Source organism: Podarcis cretensis (assembly GCF_951804945.1).
Source record: "Podarcis cretensis genome assembly, chromosome: 11".
Taxonomy (NCBI): Eukaryota; Metazoa; Chordata; class Lepidosauria; order Squamata; family Lacertidae; genus Podarcis; species Podarcis cretensis.
The window spans coordinates 21,495,395-21,515,943 of record NC_137180.1 but is presented as its reverse complement, the minus strand read 5'-3'; the positions used below and the strand labels follow the sequence as shown (position 1 = coordinate 21,515,943).

Genomic DNA, 20,549 nt, shown 5'->3' with positions numbered 1-20,549 from the left:
AGGGAAGATGCCATTGCTCATAGGTAGACTATCTGCATTTGCATGCAAAGCACTTAATATATTCTTTTTAAAGGCTCTCTGAAAGCAGAACTGGTAAAAAAGACCACAAAGTGCTGCTGCCATTTAAAGACCGTTAATGGACCATGTATATTGGTCCTTTGGTATAAGGCAGCTAAAGGCAACCTGATATAGGTAGGGCCAGTGTGGTTGTAGAGGTTAGAGTGTTGGACTAGGACCTTGGAGACCAGTGTTCAAATCCCCAAATCACTCCTGAAGCTCTTGGGGGGACCGTAGGCCAGCCATTCTCTCTCAGACTAACCTACCTCATAGGGTTGTTGTGCCAATAAAAGGGGAAAGAGAACTGTGTACACCACCCTAAGCTCTTTAGAGGAAAGGTGGGATATAGATGAAATAAACAAACAAACAAACAGGGAGTGTCTTGCAAAAGTACAGTAGTACCTCTTGATACGAACGGGATCCGTTCTGGAGCCCCGTTCGCATCTAGAGGTAAACGTATCTAGCGATGGCACGTCTGCACGCGTGTGTGTATGTGCGTGACGTCATTTTGAGTGTCTGTGCATGCGCAAGCGGCGAAACCCAGAAGTAACGCACTCCGTTACTTCCGGGTTGCCACGGAGCGCAACTCGAATGCGCTCAACTCGAAGCGTATTTAACCCGAGGTATGACTGTACTGTAGTTGTTACAAAATATGACATCAAACCTAGGGATCAGGTGGCAAAACCAATAGTTGCTTTTTTTCTCCAAATAATGGAAGCAAACCAAGTTTTCACTGAGGCATTCAGCAGAACCTCTGTGGCATCTATAATATACCTTACTTTGAAAGCATTTTTATACCACTCTTTGCCAGAAAGGCTCCCAGAGGGACTTCCAGATGATCAGTCAAGACAGTCCTTTTTGCCCACAGGCTTGTAATCAAAAGGTAAAAGGAATGGGGAGGAAAGAGGAAAACAAGCACCCTCAGGCACCATTTTTTAAACTTGTGAAGTAGTTTTTATAATGACCAGCTGCTCCCAAAACAGCTGACTGGCACTGCTTCCCATCTGAATTGCTGCTGCAGCCTGATGGGATGGATACTGCCCAGTAGCACTTGAGGAAGGAGCCTGATGGAGCTGCTGCTTCAGCAGAGCTACTGGAGCAGCCCCAAAATTTGTTAACCAGAAATGCTTGACCAAATCCAGTGAAAAAGCTATTCTGATCTGGCAAATTTCCAGTTCGTAAAAGCATCTCTAACAGCTTTCGAAATTTGAGCCCGATATATATCTAAAATGTTCTTTTCTCTATTATGGACACAGTCAATATAATAAATGAAGTATAAAAGTGTAACACAAAACATAAAAACAGATGGGTACTGTGAATGGCTAAGTAGGAAAACCTGATCTTTTCACTCTGTTCAACAGAACTTCTATTCCTCTGCATTCACTTCCAAACGACGAGACTTCTTACAAAATAACACAAATCCTGTGATTCTTCTTCGTTGCAGTCACTTTTAGGAACAGTTTTGCCATTATGCGAAGGATGAGGAAATTGTCCTTTTTGTCCAGAAGCAAGGTAGCAAAAGACATATCAGACAATTAGTAATATCAGACTTCAAAACCCATCCCACCCCCCTTTTGAACATATCATTCATATGTTTGTCCCAAATTCTGCAACAAGATCCTAACTCCTTCTGTGAACAGAATATAGTCACAGAACAGGGTTTTCCATCCTTCCCCTTTTCACTTCACTGCACCCTCCTAAAAATCTGTCCTGGGGTTTGGGGGATCCTTGGGAGAATGGTGTGTAGGATATGGAGCAGGGGGCTGTAGCAGGTGGGGGCAGAGGAAATCCCATTTCCAGCCTTTGATTTCTCTGTTTAGCTGACCTTCATGCTTAGGTAAAAATAGGCATTTGAAAGCGTTGGTAGAGATAGCATGATTGCACCTTGATAGGGAAACAGTATTTTGTTAAACGAAGAGTCTCGCTTAGCGGCAGATTAAATGTTAAGTTGGATGAAACTTTCTTTGTTAGGCCGAATTGCCGCTATTAAGATGAATGTATTGCCAAAAATGTTGTTTTTGTTTCAAACACTACAGATTGTGGACAAGACGGAGTGCTTCCGGAAGTGGCAGAGAGACATCTCTAAGTTTGTCTGGCAGGGCAAAAAGCCCAGAATTAAGTTTAAGATATTAACTGACGCGAAAGAAAGAGGGGGCTTTGCCCTGCCAGACCTAAAGTTGTACTATGAGGCCGCAGCTTTCTGCTGGCTAAAAGACTGGCTACTTCTCGAGGACACTGACGTTCTGGATCTGGAAGGTTTTAACAATGCTTATGGTATGACAAGGTTAAGATCAATAAGGCCTTTAAGAATTATATTGTCAGAAAAGCAGTGTTTAATGTCTGGACAAAATATAAAGACTTATTGGAAAATAAAACTCCAAGGTGGCTTTCACCGCTGGAAGCTAAGGCCCGAAAAAAACCCAATATGGAGGCCAAATGGCCAAAATATTGGGAAATACTAGAAAAAGATGGAGACAATTGGAAATTGCAGAGTTTGGAGAAAATGAAGGATAAAGTGCGAGACTGGCTACACTACGCTCAGATTAAAGAAGTCTTTAAAAATGACAAAAAGTTAGGGTTCCAGGTGGAGAAATCGAAATTGGAAACAGAACTGTTAGAACCTAAGACCAAGGTACTTTCAAGAATGTATAACTTGCTGTTAAAATGGAACACACAAGATGAAATGGTTAAATCGGCTATGATAAAGTGGGCACAGGATATTGGGTATAACATTATGTTTGAGGACTGGGAAAGGTTGTGGACCACTGGGTTGAACTTCACTGCATGTAATGCTTTGAAGGAAAATGCAATGAAAATGATATATAGATGGTACATGACCCCAGTTAAACTTGCCAAAATATACCATTTGTCTGATAATAAATGCTGGAAATGTAAAGGAAATGAAGGAACATTCTTTCACCTCTGGTGGACGTGCCCTAGAGTGAAGGCCTTCTGGGAAATGATATATAATGAGTTGAAGAAGGTATTTAAGTATACTTTCCCTAAGAAACCAGAGGCCTTCCTCCTGGGTATTGTCGGCCAGAGGGTGATAAAGAAGGACAGATTTTTTTCCCTGTATGCAACAACGGCAGCAAGGATACTCATCGCTAAGCATTGGAAAACTCAAGATCTACCCACACTGGAGGAATGGCAGATGCAACTGATAGACTATATGGAATTGGCTGAGATGACCGGCAGAATTCGAGACCTGGAAGAGGAGAGGGTTGAAGAAGACTGGAAGAAATTTAGGATTTATTTACAAAAACACTGTAATTTGGTTGAATGTTAAGAAGGATGCCAGATCATAAACAATTGAGCACCATTAAACTAGATGTAATCTGGATGATAAACGAGATTGAGGAAAATATAATTTTTTTGGAGAATTATTAGATTAAATTAAATGAATGAGATTTAAGAATGTAAACAAGTTGATAAATTGCTGGAAAAATTTTTACAATGATGCAAGTGGGAGCGGGAGGCATGAGGGAGTCCAAAGAAGCTTTGAAAATATGTTACGATATATGTTATATTGTTTATTATTTTTTGCATTTTTGTATTTAAAAAATCTTAATAAATATTTATAAAAAAATAAATAAATGTTAAGTTGGCATCTGTGGTTTCACTGGAAGGCCGCTTAGGGAAGGGTGGTTAACTGGAGACCAGCTGGGCCATATTTGGCCCAGGCATCGCCACTTGCTCACCCCCAGGCCAGACATATGTTTCCCCCTTACTTGTCAGAGTTCCTGTATTACCTCCAGACAAGTCCATTGATTACAGTAATATATGGCAAAACATAAACTTATTTACTATTTTAAAAATCATTTTGTATCTAAGTTATTGTAAGTGATTGTATGCTTGTATGAGGGCTAGCTGAGTTTGAGTTCAGACTGTTGCGACAAAAGTTATGCGGTGCTTTTTTTTTAAAGTTGCTATTCCAGGTTATTAATTCTCACTCTTTTCATCTACTATATTTTATAAACCTTTCAGCAGAAACTGCAATATCAAAGCAGTAGGTAATTATTGTTTGGCTGGTCAGAGATCTATTCAGGAGTTCACGCAGCTTTAAATTGTAGTCGTATGTTCATAATTATGAAGTCCTGTGTTGAAAATAAAATAATCTACTGCAGGGGTCCTTCCTGCGAGTTATTAGTGAAGGCATGCACTCACTGTGAAACTGAATTTCTAGTTATAGATCTTTTTGTCATGAACTTTTGTATCCAAACTGAATAATTAGTAAGTTCATCTTCTCATATACATTCATTTCCTTTTGTTTGGGGTCATGAATGGAATGTTCTTAGAGTGCTATTAAAACCTGGCTTTCTACAATTTTGGTCTTGTTTCCTGTTCATGCTGGAATTTTTTTGTTTTTGTTTTTAATGTAATTGACATATATGTACCAGTGTATGTTCAGGGGACAGAGTGCAGCCGAAGGACGTTTAGTTGGTTAGACTATTTTTAGCATGTCCTGAACTGCATGTTGCTCATTTCTGCTGATATGTTAAAATATAATGTGCATTTGGCCACTTCTCTCCATGTGGTTGTCGGGATATGACCCCATGCAAATGGCTTCACCACAGGTAATCTACTTAAAAGCACTCTCACTTACATTATGGCACTTTCCCTCCAAGACTCCTAGCCCACAGCTAGCCATTACCAGATGGTTTCAAAACCTGTTTGGTTCTTTCTAAAAATCTCAAACTAATGCACTTGGTGTCGTGAAAATTCTACTCAGAGTGTTTTCCAATGTATCGTTAGCAGAGTAGCAACTTAAACACGTTGCAGGATTCCCCCCAAAATAGCCCAGAGGCCATTGTATTTCATCCAGCAGAGCTTTACTGCTACTGAAGGCAAATGAGCATAAAGGTCACAAATCCAATACATTCAGGATTGGCCCTGACCGTAAGATATCCAATTGCAGCAGACATAACCTTACAATAACTTATAATAAGTTTAAACACTAAGCATACTATGTACAGAACACCACAAAAAGAGATAGAAAGAGAATGTGAAACCCTGGCTCCTTCTCGCCTTATTATAGTCAGCATGACCTTGACTGAACAAGATAACCGTACCAGTTCAAATCAGCTGTACTCAGCTTATCTGAAGGAATAACCCAAACATCATGGACCTTCTGCTTGTTTCTTTCACACAGATAAGCTTCCAGAACCCTCTTGAATTAAGTAGAATAGGAAAGATCTCTGCACATCAGATCAATACGTTCTGTACTAAGAAATGCAAACTGACACTTGGACTATTTTAATGACACAGAGTACTTTTTGGTGACATGAAAGTCTCGGGAGTTCTGACAGTATCCCTCAACACTATACAATGCTTGCAGGATTCAGTGGTTACAACCATTGCAACCTGCAATGGAGTACAGATCGGAGATGATGTATCATTTGGCAAAATGAGTGACCAAATTAAAGTTAGGGTATTTTTTTGTCATTCCAGAAAGGAAAATGTAGAATGTTGATTCTCTTTCCCCTGTACTTCCTTGCTTAGACTTGGTCTACACATCTACCAGAGTGAGGTGTATCAGTATTTTGAACGGTCTGTAAATGATTCCATACTGGAAAAAGTCTGTAGTGTTTTCTGGATGTTTTAAGAGCATGGAATTAGCAGTAAATTAGCCTCTTACGAATTTCATGGATTTGATTTTTGTTGTTGCTGTTTTGCATAATACTTTAGCTTAATATATATATTTTTTAAAAACCACAAATTTATATTCAGTAGCTTGAATATTTATTTTCACCTTTTTTTCTCAGTGCCAGGAATATGTTTTCATCCATATTTGAAGTGTTATGGTCATATGTTGAAATTATATCAATTTGTTTGATTGTGACATGTAAGTAAAGGTATAATCATAGTTAATTTAAAATGATCTTGGGTTGTGCAAAGTGGTTAGCGTTAGAAGGCGATTCAGGCTGGCATGTAAAGGAGATTCAGATTGGCAGCCAACTTGCTTTTCCGGTGTACGACCTCTTCTTATTAAGAGCAGCAATAAAGGGTCCCTACTAATAGCCTGATTATTATTAATATATGCTGTCTGCTACTGACACACTTTGTTTAGAATGTGCATTGGATATGAAGCGCCAAACATTGAAGAGTTGTAGATTTAAAAAATTCAGTTTGAAAGATGCCCTACCATTGTACATTTTAATAAGAGTTAACAGAAAAAGGTCTCTGCACGTTGCCAGGAGCAATATAGCAAAAGTCCTAAGTGCTAGTCTTCTTATTGTTATGTAGAGGAATTGTTAATCTGGTCACTGAAAATTAATTTTCCTAGGATGGACAGGAAAGCAGATGGGCTTGTTTAAAGCCTGCATACTGATTGAGTCAATTTTTGGAAGGGAGAAAAATGTAAATGATACTGTAGGACTTTTAAAAAAAGATTTCTGAATTTGTTTTCTGGTGTGAGATACTATGCAACAACATAGGGTTAGTAGTATGCGTGTCACTCCCTCCCCCTTTACAACTATATTGTTTTACCGATGTGGTGAGATGGCTGGAGTACAGTCAGTATTTCTTGTGTTTATGCATATATTTTAAAAATGTAGCCTGTGGCTGTTGTTCAGTACTCTTAAAACAGAAAGTTGAGCTAGTTGATTCTTCTCTGAAATGCAACCACTCCTTTAATTATGAAGCGCCATGTCTTCTGTAACATTTCTCCTTCAGCTTTTTCAGCAGCAAAAACTGCTGATCTTTTGCTTTTAGTTTTATAGCCAAGAGAGAAACTGCAACAACACGCAACCCAAACTGTCCTATGGTCTGCCCAGCAACAGTTGCTATTAATACACTCCATAGCATTAAACTGTTATTTACAGATGCTGTTAAAAATGAACCCAGTCATATAGTTAACAACATTCCCTTGCTTACCTTCTCTTTTTTATGGATTTCCCCCCAGGGCCTTATTATGAGCCTTTTAAGAAAGATAAAAGCAACTCCGGGCTAAATATTGGCACGAGGAACTTGTATTAAATGTTTCTTTGAAATGGTAACAAACAAACAAACAAACAACATATCTCAACCATTTCAAGGTAGGGACAAAATTAATGGGAAGGTATCTTAAAAAGCAGAGACCTTACCTTGCCAACAAAGGTCCGTATAGTTAAAGCTATGGTTTTCCCAGTAGTGGTGTATGGAAGTGAGAGCTGGACCATAAAGAAGGCTGATCGCCGAAGAATTGATGCTTTTGAATTATGGTGCTGGAGGAGACTCTTGAGAGTCCCATGGACTGCAAGAAGATCAAACCTCTCCATTCTTAAGGAAATCAGCCCTGAGTGCTCACTGGAAGGACAGATCCTGAAGCTGAAGCTCCAATACTTTGGCCACCTCATGAGAAGAGAAGACTCCCTGGAAAAGACCCTGATGTCGGGAAAGATGGAGGGCACAAGGAGAAGGGGACGACAGAGGACGAGATGGTTGGACAGTGTTCTCGAAGCTACCAGCATGAGTTTGACCAAACTGCGGGAGGCAGTGGAAGACAGGAGCGCCTGGCGTGCTCTGGTCCAGGGGGTCACAAAGAGTCGGACACGACTAAACGACTAAACAACAACAACCAATCTTGAAAGTGTTCACTATATGCCTTTAAAATGCCTTTTCCTTCTCTCTCTCTTTGTAAGAACAGTTAAAACATTGGAGGGCCTGGCTTGCCAAGTCTGGCTATATCACACTCAGGGTCTGCCCGAAGATGTCATGGCACGGCATGGCTGTTTCCAAGTCAGACAATTTCTCGTTTCCCTTCATTTTTATACCCCTTTGACCTTTATGAAAAAAATTTGTTGCATCTCCTAGCTATGTCTGTGTTTATAGACTGTGATCTTTTGGCTGTACTGACTTAAATGGTACTTCCCAAATATGCTGTATAGACAACTGTCTTTTTAGCTTTGCCATTCTTCAGTATTTTTACAGAACAAACATTAGAACAAAGGGTACCATTCTACTCATAGTTCTTCTGATTCTATCTGGGAGCATACCCTTAGCAAAGTCATTCTATTTTGCTGTCATGGCAAGCGTTTGGTACAGGACTATTTAAGCATCAACAATCAATCATAAATGAGAAATGGTCACCATCTGATGGACACCAGGCTTTCCATAGTGTCAGTTTCGGAGACTGTGTTTAGGTAATCAATATATCCTGAAAAGTATAAAGGTGGCTCGGATTAAAATCCTTAAAAATCCTTGAAAGTGAGGCCATTGCAAAACACAAAAATGACTGGAATGTTAAATGGCCAATATGTTAACTGGTTAACATGTTTGTTGTAGAGAAGATGTAGCGCAGAGCAAGACCACAATTATTATTATTATTATTTTAAATCATAATTGTAAGATGAAAAATTGAACCCTGAATTGAGCAAGTCTGCTTCACAGGCCATAACGGGAAAAAAACCTTCTTTGTTCTGAAGTAGAATCCCATTGCATGTTGGGGAGCAATGGTTTGTGGTAGTCTAGTCAACATTTTGTTGACCATTGTGAGAAGAATGTTAGACTTGAGTTTGATCCTGCAGGAATTGTCTTGTAATGTGTCTATTGATTACAGTGTGCATTAATGATTTAGAATCACTTCAGTAGTTCTGGCAAGTTCTTCATCATGGCTCAGTCTTCCATTGTCTTAAAATTTGAAATGTAACATTTCCCAGTAGACCTTAGGCCTTCTGGGACAATCATGTCCCCGCTTTTGTATTTTCATATGGCTATCATATCGCTACTGTCATTATGAATTAGGGCTCATATCCCCTGATAAACAAACCGTAGTTCTGAAATGCACACAAAAATGACTCAAAGTTCTGTAAATAAGATGGGAAGATGCCTGTCTTTAAAGTATATAGTCTTCAGCCTCTGTTCATAAGGTTGTTCCAGGAACATTGACATTGTTTATAGTAATGTTACTGCTTATAGTAATAAATGTGTTCATAGGACCAGTATTTTAAATGAAAATACAAGCTTTGGGACACTGACACACAAAATATAGGAAGACTTGGATTATATTCCAAACAAAAAGTGGTAGAGTTCAACCTCATTGATATGAATGACCCAGGGGCATTCATAATATTGACAACAGATATTTAAATAAAAATGAGTGCTGTTGAAATAGATGTACTTTCTTATGGAACTGAATGGTTAGACGTGTTGGAGGACATACCATGAATTAGATTAAATGGGAGGTTGGAGTTAACACGTTTCTTACAGAATTGCAGCCGATTTTTCTTTCCACAGCTTTGTGGAAGAAAACGTGATGAGTCCAAATGTCCAGTAAGGTACCAATGAGAATCCAAATCAAAGCAACCTTAGCTGATTGGTGTTGAGCCTTGGGATATAGCTGTGGTTTCTTATAATAAAGTAAGCAAATGATGTGATGTCTTGGCTCAACATAAACACTTTTAAACCCGTGTGACTGGGTGCTTTTCTAGAGCTTCATTAGCCTGAAACAAATTTCTCCCCACTGAGCACAGTCTAAGCTGGTTTTGGGAATTTTGTTGATGATGATGTAGAAGAAGCTGGTTCTGTTTTATGGGAAACTGTTATTGAAGAAGATATGACCAATCTGTGTCTTGCATATTGTATTCTGTTCCTTTGAATATGGTGACATTAGTTTGAGTGACATGAAATATTATTAGTAAGTGTAACACTGATTGGTTCAAAAGTTTTTGCTCACCTGGTAAACCTACACCTGATAAAGGTCATTGTTCAAGGGCAGTCCTAATATATTATTATGTGTATCACTTCATCTTTATCCATTTTTAACTGCTGTAGTAGCAGCACTGAGAAGCTAGAGACTGACTGTGGGACCTGCAACTTCTTCTTGCATAGGTTGGAAGGAGGGAAATGTGGATTGCCAAAGCCAAATGGCGTTACTGGATCAGACCTTCAGAACCTGAGTGTTATGACGATGGGCCCAGAGTCAGATTGGGGTGTGTGTGTCCTGATGGGAGACGCTGGGTTCCTTGCTTTTGCTGCCTCCTTTGGCAGTGAATCGTCTCCACTTTCTCCGTAATTTTATACCCTTCTGTCATGTTGCCTCTTCCTTGCCTTTCCTTTAAACTAAAACAGCTATGTTGTTGAGAAATATTAACTTGCTTTTCTCGTTGCCTTTCCCTCTTGTGCTGTAACTGACTTCATTACTCCGGAGTTTAGGCAGTAATGTAATTTAAAAGATGAAGTGGTATGTTGATTCATTTCTGTGGTTAAAATATTACTGTACCAGACAAAATGGATATTGACTGAGGAAGGCAGAGCTTTGCCTTTTAGCCTTTCTCTCTCAAATCTCTAGCTAATACAGTGTGATTAAGGTGTGTGTTATTGCATTTGATACAGTGTGCTTGGGTAGGAAAAGAAAAGTTCATTTTTAATACGTGGGATAAGATAACATTTAAGGAAAGAGTTGTTGCAATAGAAGCTCTTTCTTAATTTAATCAATGATTTTCAGTTAATAGTAAGAAGTCCGATTACAGAGCAATGCTAAGCCTTAATGATTTTCGAAAAGCAACTCTTAACATATATATTGCATTTTATGTTTGTGGCTAAGCTTTTTCCTAGTGAGCTTTTAAATCATAGTGGCATATCTGCACACACAGACACTTTTATATATACACACACACACATAAACAGCAGTAAATGAATTCTCTATTCTGATTGGCATGTAGTTGGTAACCTAATTCGCTCAGTGTGTTCTGTTTGAGAATGTAAAAAAGCAGAAATACTGTGCCAGATAAGAGATCAGTACAGAAGGAAAGTAACTCTTGAATGGTCACAGTTTGCTCTTGGCAAAATTTCTTCAGCAGATAAAAAGGTCAAGGAAGTCCACAAAATGTTCGCATTTGTATCCATGCTAATGCAAGTAAGTATCAACTTGTACTGTAAGGTAGTGGTTTTGGAAAAATAAAATAAAGCTGCAGTATAAAAACCAGAACTATCAAAGTTGTTGAATTATGCCCAGACTAAATCTTACTATAGAGTTCCATAACAGATAAAGACAGCTTCGGTTTTTTTTCATATTAATTGGATGAAATTGCAATGGGCTCTGTTCCCATTGAAATAAATGGGGTAAGTCCCATTTACCGTATTTTTTGCTCTATAAGACTCACTTTTTCCCTCCTAAAAAGTAAGGGGAAATGTGTGTGCGTCTTATGAAGCGAATGCAGGCTGCGCAGCTATCCCAGAAGCCAGAACAGCAAGAGGGATCGCTGCTTTCGCTGCGCAGCAATCCCTCTTGTTGTTCTGGCTTCTGGGATTCAGAATATATTTTTTCTTGTTTTCCTCCTCCAAAAACTAGGTGCGTCTTATGGTCTGGTGCTTCTTATAGAGTGAAAAATAAAGTAATTTCAGTAGTAACTAAGTGCAGCTAAGTAGTGTGATCAGGGAACAGATCCCGGCCATTCATTCATTCATTTATTTATTTATTCATTCATTTATTTATTTATTTATTTATGAGCACCATTTAGGAAAACACTATGCTATTGAGGTTTTCTCTAACCTTCCCACTCCTTGCACCTGAAAACAGGTCAGTTAGGCAGCCAGCTGCTTCACGCCATACCTCTACTTGTTCCTCAAAGTACTGACAGTGATGATACTTCAAGCCATCTAGATTTGTGATTTTGTGGACAGGCCTAGAAGTACAGCCAGGTATTTTGATATAAGGTACTGCATAATCTGTGCAATCTGAAAGAAAGCTTCCCAAGCTGTTTTTTTAGCTGAACTCGTGTTTATTTTCATGGGATTAAATAGTATCTTGGGCAGGTAACACTGTGAAATCCCAATATTATTAAATAATAAATTTTGTTTTTACCCCATATAGTATTAGACTCTTAAAAAGTAAAGGGTATATACTAGGCTTCCATTAGTTTTTACTAACAAACTATTGAAAATTCTGAATGCTTCTTTTGCAGCAAGAGCTATTTTGCAGCTCATTCACAAGCCAACCTGTCTCTCCATCTGCCTTCTTAGATGTGCTTGACATTAATTTGCCATGTTAGTGCCTTTTTTAAAAAAGGTAGCTTTTAGTTTTAAAACTTGACATCTGTCAGTATTATGCCAGTTTTACTTAGAACTGAGATGACTTTTTCATGTCAGAATCTGCATGTTTGATGAGGGGTACCCTTCTGACAAACAGCTAAAATATTTCCCAAGAAAAGAAAAGGGGAAAAAGTTTCCTTCAGTTTTTATCCTGATCCTGAACACAGCTCAGATGAAGCTGTGCAAAAGGCCCTAAGGGCTGGTTTATTTTTGTAAGAATTCAGGGAGCCCTGCAAGCTTGGAGATGCTAATTCCTTCCTCAGTCCTGCTGCTGTTTTGTTGTTGTTTAGTCGTTTAGTCGTGTCTGACTCTTCGTGACCCCCTGGACCAGAGCATGCCAGGCACTCCTGTCTTCCACTGCCTCCCGCAGTTTGGTCAAACTCATGCTGGTAGCTTTGAGAACACTAGCCAACCATCTCGTCCTCTGTCGTCCCCTTCTCCTTGTGCCCTCCATCTTTCCCAACATCAGGGTCTTTTCCAGGGAATCTTCTCTTCTCATGAGGTAGCCAAAGTATTGGAGCCTCAGCTTCAGGATCTGTCCTTCCAGTGAACACTCAGGGCTGATTTGCTTCAGAATGGAGAGGTTTGATCTTCTTGCAGTCCATGGGACTCTCAAGAGTCTCCTCCAGCACCATAATTCAAAAGCATCAATTCTTCGGCGATCAGCCTTCTTTATGGTCCAGCTCTCACTTCCATACACCACTACTGGGAAAACCATAGCTTTTACTATAAGGACCTTTGTTGGCAAGGTGGTGTCTCTGCTTTTTAAGATGCTGTCTAGGTTTGTCATTGCTTTTCTCCCAAGAAGCAGGTGTCTTTTAATTTCGTGGCTGCTGTCACCATCTGCAGTGATCATGGAGCCCAAGAAAGTAAAATCTCTCACTGCCTCCATTTCCCCCCCTTCTATTTGTCAGGAGGTGATGGGCCCAGTGGCCATGATCTTCGTTTTTTTAATGTTGAGCTTCAGACCATATTTTGCGCTCTCCTCTTTCACCCTCGTTAAGAGGTTCTTTAATTCCTCCTCACTTTCTGCCATCAAGGTTGTGTCATCTGCATATCTGAGGTTGTTGATATTTCTTCCGGCAATCTTACCTGGAGCCAAATCATGGATTGGCTCCGCCTTACATTTGAACCCAGGCCTCTGGCTTGTTTCTCTCCAAACAAACCATGAATGGTAGTGCCAAGAATAAAGCTTTGTTACAGCTTGTGCTTTGTTTTGAGCCTTGAACAAAACAAACCACGAACCAGAGTTTGGGCATAACGCTAAGCCAAACCGTGGTTTGATTCTGCAGGACCTGTGAAGAGTAAAGCAGATGTGATTTTTACACCCTTGCTTATCCATGGTTTGTCTTATTGTTACGTGCAAACTGGACCATTGTTTTACGCCATGTTTTATTTTGTAAACTGAGACGCTAATTTATTGTATTTTCATCTGCTAGAAAGGATATATATTTTAATGCTGCATTTTAGTGGGGTTTTTCAACGTGGTTTTTAAATTATTACCTTGCATTTTAATACTACTTGTTTTGTAAGCCACCCAGGGAATGTGTGTTGATGGACAACATATAAACCTTGTAGTAATACATAAATAAAAGTAAACACAGCACAGCCAACGTTACAAGTCAAGGTAGGAGTCCAGCCTTAAATATATATTTTTAGTGTTCACCATGAGTCTCATCATTCATTTATTTATTACATCTTAACAGTATTTACATGCTACCCAATAACCAAGTTCTCTGAGTAGCTTACAACAGTAATAACATTAGTTAAAAAGTAAATGAAATATGCAGCATGCTGTCAATTCCAGGTTGCCAGTCACTAATACAATTGCACAAAATGTGGCAATATTTTAAATACATAATTCTGTTTTCATATGTGTTCCCTAGAAAGGCAGGGGGAAAAATAGAACCAAGTGCTTTGTGTCAAAATGCAGACTGGAAGTTAAGAATGAATGAAATATGCAACATGAATCAGTACGAAGCTGAGTTGAAGGGTTTGATGCTAAAGTGCTGAAATCTCTCAAGTCAGGCATGAAGAACCTTTTTGGCTTATAAGGATCTAACCTCATGGGCTAAAATTGACAGGTGTACAGGGCTGCTCATTTGTCAGTCACGTGATGTCACAATGACACCAGGTGATTGGGTGATTTGAAGTCCCAAAGTCAAGACTTCAAAGCTAAATCCTTTGCACAGCTAAATCCTGCACACAGACTGTGCACAGCTAAATCCTGCACACCTGATTCAGCAGGTTTTGGCTGTGCCATAGAGTCAGAGCCTGGATTCCCTCACCAATGCACAATCGGAAGTGCACTTTAAGCGCATTGGCGGCTGCACCTCTGTAGGCCCTACACCTGTTGTCACATATGATGTTATTTATGGGTCAGGTGACCGTGGTTTATGTAAAAGGGGCCAGATTTGAAACGCTGGAGGTTCCTCACCTCTATCTTAAATAATATTTCCCTTGCATCATCAGTAGATTATTTTTTTCAAGACCAACTTCAACAGTTTACGTTTTGATGTGTCGTGAGCTATGTTGTAAAAGTAAAGGTAAAGGGACCCCTGACTATTAGGTCCAGTTGTGGCCGACTCTGGGGTTGCGGCGCTCATCTTGCTTTATTGGCCGAGGGAGCCGGCGTACAGCTTCCGGGTCATGTTGCCAGCATGACTAATCTGCTTCTGGTGAACCAGAGCAGCACACAGAAACGCCGTTTACCTTCCCGCCGGAGCAGTACCTATTTATCTACTTGCACTTTGACGTGCTTTCGAACTGCTAGGTTGGCAGGAGCAGGGACCGAGCAACGGGAGCTCACCCCGTCGTGGGGATTCGAACTGCTGACCTTTTGATCGGCAAGTCCTAGGCTCTGTGGTTTAACCCACAGCGCCACCCGCGTCCCTTGAGCTATGTTGTACTGTTGTTTTAATGTTGTAATTGCTTTTTTTCTTTTACTTTGGTTGTCAATTGATCCAGGACTTCTTTTTAGTGGAAAGCAATGTAGAAAATGTAATATACCTAAACCCTATAAAGTATAAGAAGTTCTGAATGTTGATGGGTGCCAAGGATATTACATTTAAAACAAAAATTAAAGTAAAGCAAAATTTCCAGTCAGCGGTACTCTTTCACAGCATTGTTATATACTTATTTGTTGAATGGTTTAAAAGATACACACAAAAGTATATTGAGGCTTTTCTTCTGTGACTTTCTGTGAACAGTTTTGGGCAACGTGGGGTCTGCGCTAACCAGTGCCAAATCTCGACTGACAGTTGAGCAAAGCATCCAAGTTTTGTTTGTATAGCGTGAAGAGCAAACTTCCAGTAATATTTTCTAACGTTTGTGTGTGTTTGCTTTTCAGAATTGTGTGTTAGTAGCATTGATTCAGTTTGCAGGTGATAAACTAGGAGGTTGAGACACTACAGTAAGTTGTTGTTTAGAAATGGGTCCCTCTTCTGTTGCTCTCTGTTTCAAGGCCGACAGAACATTTTACAAATCTTTCTCTTTCCTTTTAGCGTATTATGGTGTGTGTTTTTTATAGAGAGAGGAGCAGCGGGAATCATGGCAGAAAGAACTCATTTTCCAGGACTTCTGTTTTTTTATTCTCTACCCCATTCCCAGCATTGCTTTGTTCCCTCCACTAGAGCTAAGACTAGTCTCTCATACAAATTACTGGTCCTTTGTAAGTTCCCCCAGATTGCTAGAATAGGGGCTTTTTCTACTGAAGAGAGGAGGCGGCGTTGAGGTAGACATGCTGGCCCCAGTGATTTTATGGCTGTTAATAGCCACTTTTAAGGGTATGCATTGGGCAGTGTGTTTGCTTATGAAAATTCAGTATGCCAGTCCCAAGTTCCCTGAAATAGTTGGGCCAGTGGTCAAATCCAATCCTTGTAGTTCCTGTTTTTCTTTCCTGCCTTGAACCGAAGATGCATATAAAGCACATCTTAAACCACTTGGGGGAAAGAAGTGTCATTTTAATTTGTTTAATCTTTTGGTCTGGCATGGTCACAACTGATTTTATACACCCGTTATAATAATAAATCACTTTAGAGAAGGTCTGAGTCTAACCTTTGTACACATCTTATTCAGAAACTCTTATCTGTTATAAAATAAAGGTTATGTGAGTGGGTATTTTAGGAGTATCCAGTGTGTGAGAATGCCTGGGACCTACTTAGTTGCTTGTTCTTCCTCTTGCTTCAAACATAGCTGAAGAAACCTTTTTATTGTTTTTAACCTTTCTGGAAAGCCAGAGTTCATTCTGAGCTCCCCTGACTTTCTTCCTGTAACTGTTGGGGATGGGGGCGGGTTGGGGGGCAGGCCAGCTCCTCATACAGGCTGTGGCAAGTGATGTATTTAATGTATGTGTCATGTTACATCCATGTCTGAATAGGCAAGAAAAATACTATATCAGAGGAAAAGGATTACCTTTTACAATATTTTGCTTGGCATTCTGAAAAGCTCCAAATAATTTTCACCTTAAATCAACATACATTTTGCATTATCCTTGTTTAATGTAGATATACCAAGTAAGCTTATTTTAAAGAGCACCACCCCACAGTTTAATAAACCATTCGTTTACGTTGGGGTTCCAATGTTTAAAGGTAAAGGTAAAGGTACCCCTGCCCATACGGGCCAGTCTTGACAGACTCTGGGGTTGTGCGCCCATCTCACTTAAGAGGCCAGGGGCCAGCGCTGTCCGGAGACACTTCCGGGTCACGTGGCCAGCGTGACATCGCTGCTCTGGCGAGCCAGAGTCGCACACGGAAACGCCGTTTACCTTCCCGCTGGTAAGCGGTCCCTATTTATCTACTTGCACCCGGAGGTGCTTTCGAACTGCTAGGTTGGCAGGCGCTGGGACCGAGCAGCGGGAGCGCACCCCGCCGCAGGGATTCGAACCGCCGACCTTTCGATCGGCAAGTCCTAGGCGCTGAGGCTTTAACCCACAGCGCCACCTGCGTCCAATGTTTCCAATGTTTAGTACGCAGTAAACGACTAAACAACAAGAAGTCTGGGCACTAAAATCAGATTCTTTAGCCTTCAGAAATTATTTCCTTTTAGGTAACTTGATCAACAATGCCTACTGAAAGATTAGCTGCTAATGCAGTAGTCTTACCCGAAAAAAAGTACACTGGAGAGAGTAGAATTTTCAGTGCAGCCTTCAAGCAAACTGAATGGGGTTCTTGTCCCAATTTGTACTTTAATATCTGTCTTAATTGGGCTGGAGTGTACTTTGTGTGTATGCGTGTGTTTGCCATCAATTTGTTTCCTGCACTTCCTTCCGTAGTCGGTTGTGCCAAGAAGAAATTCTTCCATACAGATCGATAAAGCAACACACCAGGATCAATACAACAGTGACAGCTTTTCTACAGGGATAGTTGGGCCACTGTGGTATAGTGAACAGTGTGCTGCACCTGGGCTGGGGAGACATGTACTTTTGGACAGGTCATTCCCTCGTGGCCTAACCTACCTGCTGGAGTTAGTTGCTGCGTATCCCTATGTACTACTTCAGCTCTGGACGGGATGCAACTGTGATAGAAAACAGTGCTATATAGCTGGAAGCAAATGCAGAGGCACAATCAGTGTAGGAAGACATCACATGCATGCTTTTTTTGACTCAAGTAGACCATCAGGTTGGATATACATATGGAAAAAAAAATGCCTAAAACAATGTATTTAACGCCACCTTCAAACCACCATAGGATTACTAATGCACAGAGCTGTTATCGGTTTCATCCACTGTGTCCTTTTTTCTTTTCCTTTTAGTTTACCACTGCTTTGAAGCAGCTTGGTTAATCGTTAACTTTGACTAGAACGGCTGCGTGAATGGCTGTAGCAATCTCAGCATGAAAAGTTCAAAACTGCTAGATTAATTTGAGGTATTAACTCTGAGCTGATGTACTTACTTTTAACGGCTCTGTGAGTTCAGTCACATTCACTGCCTGCACAGTCTCCCTGCAATGGAATTTGCCAGCGCTTGAAAGGACTACTGAGAAAGTTGAAATGTAATCTTGTGTTTAAAAAGAAAAGCACAGCAATGAAATAATTTTCTTCTTTGCATCTACTTTTGTTATGACTTGGAGAACAACTTCCAGAGGAACAAATGAAGTTGCAGACCAAAAAACATCATTTCTCTCTCTCCATAATGTAAATATGTATGTACTGTGAACATCTGTAGGAGTTTGTTGGAGTATTCTGCTCTTTTATGTCCCAAACTGCTGGAGTTAAAACTTTAAGAGTCATGATGCCTAAAGGAAGTGTTGCAGGTAACATCACATTATACGGGCTGACTCTTTTCTTCTCTTTCACAGAACATGGAGAAAGTGTTTGTGGAATTCAGTCATCAAGAGCTGTTTGAGTTCTATAACAAGGTCTGTACTGGTGCTTTTACAGACTTCCTAACATTTTGATAACCTTTCTTTTACCTTTAATAAGTCTTTATTACCAGTCCTTTGGTTCTAGCTGTTTTTGGTTTGCGCTTTCCTTGTAAACATGTAATAGCTTCATCCCCCAAAGCACTGCATCTCTGAGTTATGTCTCCTATAAAGCACTAACTGAATGCAGGTTTCACATTTGCCGCTGAAGTGCTTTCGAACAAGGTGATGCTTGCTATATACCCTTTTAAATCTACAAACTTAACAAAAGGACAAGAGACTTTCAGGATAGCATATCCTTATTTGTGCTTATACACATGGTGAACTCACCCAATCAGACTAAACATTTATATACGTTGCAGATTTGCAGGAATTAATTTCATGGGGAAACACATTCAGGAGTTCTTGTTGCTGTTTGGATATATTGAATTTGCAGAGTTTATTATTTCTCTTCTACTTTCCATGTTTCTAAACATTTTTCTTTTTTCTTTTCTGTTAAATAGTTGGAGACTATACAAGCACAGCTGGATTCTCTTACGTGATACTGTGTGAAGACTTAATTTCTCCCACCACATTCCTCTCACTTCAATATTGAAGATAACTTGGCTGGCAGTGTTTGCTGAAATACTTAGTTGGCTGTTGTCAATAAATGGCTTATCTCTTCTTTGGCCAGTAACTTAAATTAAATCATTGACAGGAAAACTGAAGTTCTAATTGACTTAATCTCCTCAGAGTTTCCAGTGTTCAAGAACATGTATCATTGGGGGGCAGAGTATAGCTACCTTGTTTTGCTGTTCTTTGAATTACTTTGAAGTGTATTGTGTCGGTTTTGGCTTTGGTGACGTTTTTGCAGAGAAGATGGTAACTTAAATATTGGTGGTCCATAAATGAAATGTGTTTATTGTTTTCCAAGACTGTAACCTATTCAAAAATTCTATTTTTAGTGGGGAAACTCCTCAGACTAGGTGGGTGAAGGTCTTCCTTACCTTCTTACCTAACTAACAATGAATCCAAGTATAGTCCACATAAGGTTTTGAACCCTACATATGCAAATCCCAGTCAGGGATAGTCTCTGCCTTCTGCTCTCCTAGTTTATAATCAAAATGAAGAAATCTAGAAAGTTTAAGGACAGATTTAGTTTGAGGCACAATTTGGGTCAAGCACATGAGATGGCCTTTTCTTGCTTTTCTCCAAGTTTCATAGATTTGATACTCTGACAGAATTTATCTTTTTACTATGCCTATACACCCAGCTGTTCTTCCTTCAGAATGGTCTTTTATGTGATTTCCAGGCATTCTCCCACTTAAGGCAGTAACCAGGACCAGGCTCCTCAATTCTAGCTGGTATATTTCAGTACCACTATTCTTTAAGACTATGCCTATTCAAGACCCTTAATTCTGCTAATGGAGATGAAATTTTTCCTTAGCCTAATGAGTAATAACTATTTCCACCTGCATGTTATTGTTCCCATCCTTTACCATGAGGTCCCAGGGTGGGTTACAACTATTTAAAAATACAGTGTTTTTTAAAAAAAACCAGTTAAAAGAGATTACAATCAAGAGAATAGGGTGGGTCTTAAAATATATATCTCAGGTGTCAAAGGCAACAGTAAGGAGGTATTCTTTAAGCATTTGGCAAGAATTATACAATGAAGATGACAGATACACACGTGTGTGTGTGTTTGTGTGTGTGTGTGTGTAGGGGGGAATTCTGCAATGTAGGGACTTCTGGAGGGAATGCCTTCTCCTGGAGTGCCCCTTATCTCCCAGAAAAGAAACTTCTGAAGGTGGTAGAACTACAAAGTGTGTCCTCTCTGCCAATGTTGGCACCCTAAACCCCTACCCAACCTGGTGGCAAGTCAGCATGTCAAAGTTCAAAGACCAGGGGGTCAGCCCACACAGTCAAAGTCTATCCTGAAGTGCAGTCCCATAGAGCACCAGGCACATCCAAGCCAAGGTCCACCAACATGGGCAGTTGAGCAGACACAGCACCTCAGCTCTGCTTCCCTTTGGTACTTTGCATGCTGATTGCAGCACCTGGGCTTGATGAGGCTTGTGACCCTCACCTGTTCCAAGCCTACTGCAGCTGAAGAATTGCACCCCTCCTCCCAATGCTAACAAG

General features: G+C 40.0%; 1 protein-coding gene across 1 annotated transcript in view; it reads left to right on the top strand.

The window, feature by feature from the left end:
• The window catches only part of COMMD10 (COMM domain containing 10), a 66,962-nt gene extending 47,832 nt beyond the window's left edge, over positions 1-19,130 (top strand). Inside the window, exons 6-7 of the mRNA XM_079995869.1 lie at positions 18,366-18,425; positions 18,932-19,130. Coding sequence (XP_079851995.1) covers positions 18,366-18,425; positions 18,932-18,970 — 99 coding nt within the window. The 3' untranslated portion in view covers positions 18,971-19,130. The remainder of the gene's footprint in view (positions 1-18,365; positions 18,426-18,931) is intronic.
• The last annotated feature ends 1,419 nt before the right edge of the window (positions 19,131-20,549 follow it).